We start from the raw sequence: 8545 nt of genomic DNA on the forward strand, positions 1-8545 counted from the left end.
TGGGCCAGCAGCAGACCTGGAGGCCGGGTACACCTAAGCCTGTGTCTGGAGGGGGGGCCGCTCGGAGCCTGGGAGGCGAGCGAGGACTTGGGTTACACGGGGGAGCTTAGGCGGGTCTTAGTCGGTCACCAGGGAGAGCCAGGGCCAGGGAAGGTTCCGGAGAACTCGGGGCAGCAGGGCGGGCTGGCCCCACCTCCGCCCGCAGCCTCTCGTGCCTCCGTGTGCTCATCTAAAAACAGGAGTTGTCTCCAGGGGATGTCACCGTGCAGGCAGGGGAGGAGGGGGAAGGGACCAGCCAAAGGCCTGTGTGCAGCTCTGCCTGCGTCACCCATGGCCAGAGGCTGGGGCGGGCGGGCTGAGGGGTCACCTGGGGAAAGTAAGGGACCCGGGTGGCACTTTCAACAGCGAAGGTTTTAAAAAATAAGTAAAAATGAAACCAGGAGCCCACGCTGCCAGCCCTGGTGACAGTGAATCTAGGTGACCAGGGAAGCAGAGGGCGACGGGGTTCCCATCCTGCATGTCCAGGGGCCAGGGCTGTCCTGGTGGTGGGGTAGAGTGGCCTTGCTGGACAGAGGGCCACAGGGGCTGGGGCTGGGGCAGGGGCTGGGGCTGGGGCAGAGGCAGGGGCAGGGGCTGGGGCAGGGGCAGGGGCAGGGGCAGGGGCTGTGTGGGGCCGGAGGAAGTGGCCGGTTGGGCCTTGGTGCAGCCACAGGACAGGCTGTGCAGGCCAATGGGAGGTGGGAGCGAGGCAGGCGGGAGACCGCCTCCCCCGTGTTTTCTGACTCAGGAAGAAGTGGGCGCCCTGGCCGGTGTGGTTCAGTGGACAGAGCGTGGGCCTGCGGACGGAAGGGTCCCGGGTTCGATTCTGGTCAAGGGCACAGGCCTCTGCTGCAGGTTCCTGGCCCTCTTCGGGGCGCGTGCAGGAGGCAGCCAGTCGATGTGTCTCTCTCACATCGATGCTTCTCTCTGTCCCTTCCTCTCCCTTCCGCTCCCTCCAGCCATCCATGGACACCCCCGTGAGGGTTATCTTCAAAAAGGAAGGGTCGGGCCGGGCGCGGAGGGAGGAGCGACCCACACACAGGGTCGCTGCGAGCGGTCTCCTTCCGGTTCTTTCTTCGGTGCCCACGTTTAAAAAACAAAATCCAGCCGACGGCCGAGCAGGGCCCTGGCCGGGAGGAGCTGCGGTGCTGGGCTCCTGCTCTCGGGAGAGTGGGTGCGACTTGGCAGCCGGGCGGCCAGCTGTGGCCGTCGCCACGCCAGGGGCGGGGCTCGCCATCCCAGGCCTCCCGTTTTCCTAGAAAACAGAATTGTTTTGTTCTGCCCTGACCACCGAGGCCCAGATTCCGGCCTCGACGAGGCCCGGCCGCCAGGAAGGGAGCGCATCCGACACGGGCTGTCTTGGGAAGGTGACCTCAGTCGCCAGGATGCGGGCTCGGTCTGCAGAGGCCGGCGCCCGCCTGCAGCCTCCAGGCAGCCGTCTCCAAGCCGCAGGTCCCCCACCAGCTGAGCTCCCTGCAGGGGCTGGTCCTGGGCCCTTGGGACCCCAACCCCACCCCGAGCCCTGCTGGCACCTTCTGCGGCTCCTGACGGGGCTGTAACCACAGGCTGGACACGGGGCAGGGCCTGTGGCCTGGTAACCGTCTGTCAGGGGTGCCGGAGGCCAAAGACCCTAGAGCAGCGGTTCTCAACCTTCCTCACGCCGCGACCCTTTCATACAGCTCCTCACGCCGTGGTGACCCCCAATTGCATTGTTACCCATTGAACATAACGAAAGCATCGTGATGAATCACAAAAACAATGTGTCATCATAGATGTGTTTCCCGCTGGTCTTCCGCGCCCCCTGTGAAAGGGTCATTCGACCCCCAAAGGGTTGCAACCCCCAGGTTGAGAACCGCTGCCCTAGCGACTCGGACCCAGGAGCCGCTCCCGTTGGTGGGAGCCGGCCCCCTGCGCCCTCCCCGCGGGGCCCGTGTGCCGTTCCCAGGATGAAACCGCACGGCGCACATTCTTCTGTGGCAGGTGCAGCCGCGCCCGCGCGCCCGGCTGACGTGCGCCAGGTGGGGCCTCCGGGATCAGGCTCGCCCTGCCCGCGGGCGTGGGGATGGCGCTTGTCATCGGAGGCTCCGGGAACGGCCCGCGGTCCAGCCAGCCCGCGCCGTCCCGCCCGCGCGGTGATGCAGACGTGAAAGTATGTGCCTGTTCCTGTCCCTTTTTTTAAAAGAACGTGCGGATCCTGGGCGCGTGTGAGCTCCGTCGCTTGACAGCTGTGACACAGCCCAGGGCACCTGGACCGCAGCCGAGCCCGCTCACCGGGCGGGGGGTGCACAGGTCCCGGCTCTTCCCGCGCGGAGGTCGGGGTGACTCAGCCTGTCTGCGCGGCTTCCTGCGGGGGGGCGGCTCCTGGCCCCGTGGACGGCAGCCCCCCGGTTTCTTTACACCCCCGATGGCTGGTCTGCCCCACCCACTTCTCACTCAGCGGCCACACTGTTCTCACTGCTCGGGACGAGCCTGGGGACACTGGCCTTCGGCGGCCGCCCTCCTTTGCCACCACATTGGCCAGCCTTTCCCTTCCGGCTCCGGCTCCGTGCCTCTCGATCCTTCCAGGCCCGGGTCAGCTTCAGTCCCAGGGGTGACTCCGAGCGCCTGGGCGCCAAGCATGTGTGACTGTGCACGGTGTGAGGGAAGGGGCGGTTCTCACGTGTCCCCACGAGGACAGCCGCTGTCCCGGACCCTCTCGGCCACCACGTGCGGCCACCTCGGACACGGAGCAGGCGTCCCGAGACCCGGGCTTGGTTCGCAGGCCTCCTTGTGCCCTCTGTGCGGCCTGCTCCTTCCTGACCCTGACCCTGGAGGAGCACTCCTCAGGGGCCCTGACCTCTGGGTGGGTCTCACCCTCCCTCGGGCTCAGGCAGACGACATGGGTTTGGAGAAAGTGCCACTGACGTGAGGTGCTCGTCTCACTGTGTCACCTCATGGCCCGTGGCATCCTCACCGGGGTGAGGGTCCAGCCAGGCGCCCTCCACCCCCGCCCCCACCCCCGTGAGGGCGCCGCGCACAGTCCAGTCGTGAGAAGCCAGCCGAGCCGGCCCTGCCCCCTCGGGAGGGCGGATCAAAGAACCGGGGACATCTGTTCCCACGGCGCGGCGAGGGGCACAGGTTTGAGGGGAGATGCTTTGAAGTTGCGCCTCCAAGTCGCACCCACTGGCTTCCGCGTCCATCGCTCGTCGTGGAGGCTGCCGCGGCCGGTCCCGCCGCATTCCCGCGCTGCCTCCTCTTCCTCATTCTTCCTCGTCACTCGGGCCTCCTCCCCTCGCCGCGGGGCCAGCGAGGGCTCGGGACTACGTGTGGAGCGGAAAACCCAATCCTGTTCGTTCTTCTGTTGCTCAGATTAGGCCATTTTAATGGCCACTGGACGGCAAGCTCTTTGGGGTTCCCAGGTCTCCGTGACAGGCCCTCACCCACCCCCCCATCCAGTGTTCGGCCTATTCCAGACAGCATCTGGGCTGGGCCTGCGTCTCCCCGCTCAGCCCCCGCCTGGCCCCTTGCGCTGGGGTGAGGGGTCAGAGACCAGCCCCCGGGCCCGGGGTGGGCGTGTGGCCTCAGGGCGGCCGCTGCTCCCAGGATCTCAGCAGGCGGAGCGGGAGACCCCCGTCCGCACGTAGCCCGAGGGTGCACCCGCGCTGCCCGTGTCCCCGTCAGCTAAGAGGGCGCTCCGCCGGTGTTCTGACCGCAGGGCTCGTCCACACGCACCCCCACCCACTGATTGACTTCTTCCTCGGCGGCCGGAAGCCGGGCTGCCGTCGTCCGTCGCTTCTGTGCGTGTCTGTGGACCCTGTGAGCGGCAGCACCCTCGCGGGAACGTTTCGCAAGCGCGTCCTGTGTTTACCAGCTGCTCTTCCTCGTCCTTCACCCGGTCGTGTCCGGTCCGGGGCCGTTTCCCGAGGCTCGGGGGCCGCGCGCCTTCCCCTTCCCTTCCTGCTGGGACTAACGAGGACTTCGCTGTGTGCAGACAGTAAGCTGGCGCGGGCACGCACAGGCGGGTGGGTTTGGCCGTGTCCCGGACCCACCCCCGCAGCAGCACCCAGAAGGCCCTGGGCCGAAAACTTCCGTGTGCGGCCCTCCCCCAAACACGGGCGTCTTCCATCTGCTTCGGGCCCTGCCCTCCGTCCTTTTCCCGAAGGTCACGTACCCGGACCCAGACAGTCTGTAGCTCTTTGCCTCTGGCCGCTCTCACTGCCGCGGAACATGCGTGTGAGGTTCTCCCGTGTTGATGACCCATCCGTGGGTTTCCTTCGATGGCGAGCCGTCTTCTCGTAGACGGACGCACCACGGTTTCCCTTCACGGGCAGGGCGGCGCGGGCGTTGCCAGGCTTGGGCGACTGTGAGCGAAGTTGCTGTGCACGTTCACGTACAGGCTTTTGGGGACATGAATCCCATGCATCGGGTGTGTGTGTTTTAGGGGGGACAGCTGGGTCCCCCGGCGAGCGACTAACTTGGAAGGAGCGGCCCAGCTCTCTCCACCGAGGCCACGGTCCCCGCCCCCAGCACCACGCCAGCTTCTCGCCGCTCACACCCTCGGCACACGGCAGGCCGGGCTCCATGCTTTCTCTTCGAAAGTAAAGTCAGGAGTGAGGCTCTTTCTTCTCCCCAAATAAATACCCGAAGCCACTTAGAGACGTGAGCCGCGCTAACGGCGCGGTGGCTCACTGCGGGTGTGATCGGCTTTTCCCTCGTAACCGCAGAGGCCGGCGGAGCAAGGCACCCGCTGTCTGCTGACCGGCAGCCCATGCGTCCAGCGGGGCTGCCTGCTGCTCGCCGGCAAGCTGCGCCCGCGCCTCTGGTCCCGGGGCAAGTCCTCGGCCGGGTGGTGCCGCGCCCAGGCCTCCCCGTCCGTGGCCTGACTCCTGTCCTTGGCGGTGTCTTTCGCAGGCAAATGCTTTTCATTCTGATCACGTCCAGTCCTTCCATTTCCCCTCACAGATCGAGCTTCCGGTGTCGGAGTTCAACCTCCAGGGCCCGGTCCGAGGCCCAGGGATTTCCCGTTTCCTTCAGGGAACGTCCCTGCTTCGCTTCAGGGCTCCGGGAGGATGGTCTATTCCAGCTCTCACACTTCCACGGTCCGATGGCTGACCGCTCACAACGTCAGGCGTAAATGCTAAATACATGAAAATTTACACACACACACACACACACACTTAAATTACAAATAGATTTAGGAAACAGTTGCATTACTTTGGGTGGGAAAACCTCCCTTTTTCGAAAAAGCAAAAGAGAGGCATACGATTTTAAAAACCAAACGCGTGCCCTGGCCGGTGGCTCAGTGAGTTGGAGCGGCGTCCTGTATACCCGGTTGCAGGCTCGATGCCCAGTCAGGCCCAGGCCTGGGTTGAGGGTTCCAGCCCTGGCCGGGAGGCGTACGGGAGGCGGCCGACCAGTGTTTCTCTCTCATATAGATGTTTCTCTCTCCGGCTCTCTCTAAAACAAGTCAGTAATAAGGAATAATCATATCCCAGGTATAAAAGCTCGTCTGCAGCCACCACAGCAGAGAAGGAAGAGGTGTGAACCCCGCGAGCGGCTGACACTGATGGCCTGGGGGAGGGGGCCTTTGTGAATCTTCACCTTTTACAAGGAGTGATTAACTCTTTTACAGGGAAAACTTTAAATAAACTTAGCGCCCGGCCGGTGTGGCTCAGAGGCTGGGCGTTGACCGAGGAACCAGGAGGTCACAGGTCACAGTTCGATTCCCGGTCAGGGCACGTGCCCAGGTTGCGGGCTCGGTCCCCAGTGTGAGGCGTGCAGGAGGCAGCGGACCCATGACTCTCACCGTTGATGTTTTTCTCTCTTCCCATTTCCCTTCCTCTCTGAAATCAATAAAAATATATTTTTTAAAAACTTTAAATGTAAAACAGTAAGTCCAGACTGAAAATCAGGGGGCGGATGGGTGCTCCCCGCCTGGCCGGGGCCCTGTCAGCCTGGGAAGGGAGGCTGGGAGCCCGCATGTGCGGCCCCTCGCGGGGTCTGCACCCCCGGGTGCAGGTGGTGCCGTGGCCTCTTGGTGAGCGGCTGCCCCTCCTCCTGGCTTTCCGTCCTCGCCGACGGGACGCTGACCCCCCACCCCGGCTATTCAGTGAGGTGCCCGCAGCCTGCCGTCGGCAGGACAGTGTGGGGGCGGGGCGTGCCTCTGACTGGACTTGCGCTGGTCTGACCCTCGACCCGAGCAGCAGGTGCGGAGCGGAGGGAGCCCAGGGCCCAGTCCTCACGAGGCATCGCGGCCCCTGCTGCTCTGTAGCCACTGGAGCCCAGGCCCGTGGGGCCGGTCAACCCCAGGTGCTCGTGCTGGGCTCCCCGTGGGGTCTCCAGCCCACCCCTAGGGGACATCGCGTCCGTCCGTGGGGAGGCCCAGGTGTCAAGGTGTCCGTGCCAGCGGGGCAGGTTGGGTGGGCATCCTAGCCCTTGGCCACCGAGCCTCCCCTGGCGTCTGACGTGCCCGCTCTCCCCACAGTGAAGAAGAGCCCCACGCTGCTGGAGGTGAGCACGCCCCAGTTCACCAGGACCAACAGCTTCGCCGAGGACCTGGACCTGGAAGGGGAGACCCTGCTGGTCCCCATCACCCACGTGTCGCAGTGAGTGCCTGCTCGCGGGACGGAGGGGGTGGGGGCGGGGGCTGCCGCGTGCGGGGCCAGGCCAGGCCACTGGCCAGCAGGGCGGCGCCGAGGTGGGGCCAGGCGGGAGGGGCGCAGGGCACTGCCCGCCTGGCTGAGCGCCTGGCCCCTGGTCTGACTTACGGAAAACCCGCCGGTCACTTTCCACCTGTTTTCGTGCTCGGAGCGTCTGAGATTGCTGTTCCCACCCCCACCCCCCTCTGCCCCCGGCCCCGCCTCCGCTCCCCCAGAAAGAGACAACTTTGTTCTTGAGCTTCTCCCCGTGGCGCCCTGGCCAGGGCTCCTTCAGGTGCAGGCAGCGGCTCTTTCCGTGCCTTCCCGTTGGCCTGCCCGAGGCACAACGGGCCGGGATGCCGCCTGCCCGCCCGGCGAGGTGACCAGTGCCCCTCTGTCAGGGCACCCAGCGTGACAGCCTGGGGTGGGGTCAGTGGGACCGTGAGGCCCCTTCCGGCCACCGCGCACCAGGGGTGTCCCTGGAGAAGTCTTGTTGTGTCAGGACGTGTGAGCCCACGCTCGGCCCTTCCCAGCCGCTCGCTGGCCCTCCCTGCCTCTCTCTCTGGGACAGTCCACCAGGCCCTCTGGTTTTGGGGCTCTGAGGCCCGGGCTGTCTGCGCTGTGGGCGCTGCTGTTGCAGTGAGGCCCTGCGCCTGCTGCCCGTGCTCCTGGCTGGGCACAGCCTTTGCTGCTGGTGATGCAGGAGGCTGGCACCGTCACTGCAGGGCCTCGGGTACTCGTATGGCCGGGACTGGCAGGCTCGGGTGGCAAGGACGAGGCGGCTGTGGCGTCTCAGGGTGGCGCTATGACCAGATGGACCCGCCGGCCACCTTGGGTGCCCCTGTGTGACAGGGAGGCTGACGGGAGACCCTGTGCTCGCAGGCTGGTTGGGGGCCGGGCCCTGGGGAACAGGGCGGCGGTCGGCCTGGGAGGGGCTCCGACCTCCGGCGCATCCTGGAGGCCACCTGCCCGCTGGCCTGGTAACTGGGCGGGAGCTGAGGTGTGGGCGCAGCGGAGCCAGGCAGCCTGGCAGGGCCAGGTCGGGGCCCGAAGGCAGAGCACCCGCTACACCCTGGCTCAGAGGCTGCACAGCTGGGCACCAGAGCCTGAAGCACAGCACCATGGCCTGCACGCTGGGGGGGGGGGGGGCACAGCGCCATGGCCTGCACGCTGGGGGGGTGGGGGGCACAGCGCCATGGCCTGCACGCTGGGGGGGTGGGGGGCACAGCGCCATGGCCTGCACGCTGGGGGGGTGGGGGGCACAGCACCATGGCCTGCATGCTGGGGGGGGGGGGCACAGCGCCATGGCCTGCACGCTGGGGGGGGGGGTGGGGGGCACACCACCATGGCCTGCCCTGGGGGGTGGGGGGCACACCACCATGGCCTGCCCTGGGGGGGGAGGGGGGCACACCACCATGGCCTGCGTGCTCAGTGCGGGGGGGGGGGGTGTCCAGCACTGGCTGGGCCTAAGCAGGCAAGACCCCCGTCCTCACCCGGTCACTGGGAGGCTGTGGACAGCACAGACCTGCTCAGAAGCAGAGGCTGGTGTGACCACTGGGCGTGGGGCTGGGGTGAAGGGTCTGCGGGCGCTGGGGGTGGGGACCAAGGTCTCTGTGGGGGCCACTCAGGCACTGTCTGGTCAAGGCCGAGACGGGATGGGTGGGTGTGCGTAGCAGTTGGGGCACGACCCCTCAGGGGGCCCTGCTGGGGAGCATAGGGTGCAGGCACGTGAGAGGGTCCGGGGCCTCAGAACCTACGTGCCCCGGGGCCACGGGCCTGGCAGAGGCCCACCCCCCTGGCTGCAGGCGGCCGTGGCAGCGTGTTTACTCGGCCCGCCACCACTCGGGGCAGGGAGGGGGCAGCGGGGCCTCGGTGCCCGCACTGGGGCT

The 8545-nt window shown here is 66.7% G+C and overlaps 1 protein-coding gene across 1 annotated transcript in view; it reads left to right on the forward strand.

The window, feature by feature from the left end:
- The window catches only part of KCNQ1 (potassium voltage-gated channel subfamily Q member 1), a gene marked incomplete at both ends in the record, with an annotated part of 88536 nt that extends 81909 nt beyond the window's left edge, over positions 1–6627 (forward strand). Inside the window, one exon of the mRNA XM_081099271.1 lies at positions 6503–6627. Coding sequence (XP_080955397.1) covers positions 6503–6627 — 125 coding nt within the window. The remainder of the gene's footprint in view (positions 1–6502) is intronic.
- Between the last annotated feature and the right edge of the window lie 1918 nt (positions 6628–8545).

This window comes from Myotis nattereri (genome assembly GCF_964212035.1).
Source record: "Myotis nattereri genome assembly, chromosome: 9".
In the NCBI taxonomy this organism is placed as follows: Eukaryota; Metazoa; Chordata; class Mammalia; order Chiroptera; family Vespertilionidae; genus Myotis; species Myotis nattereri.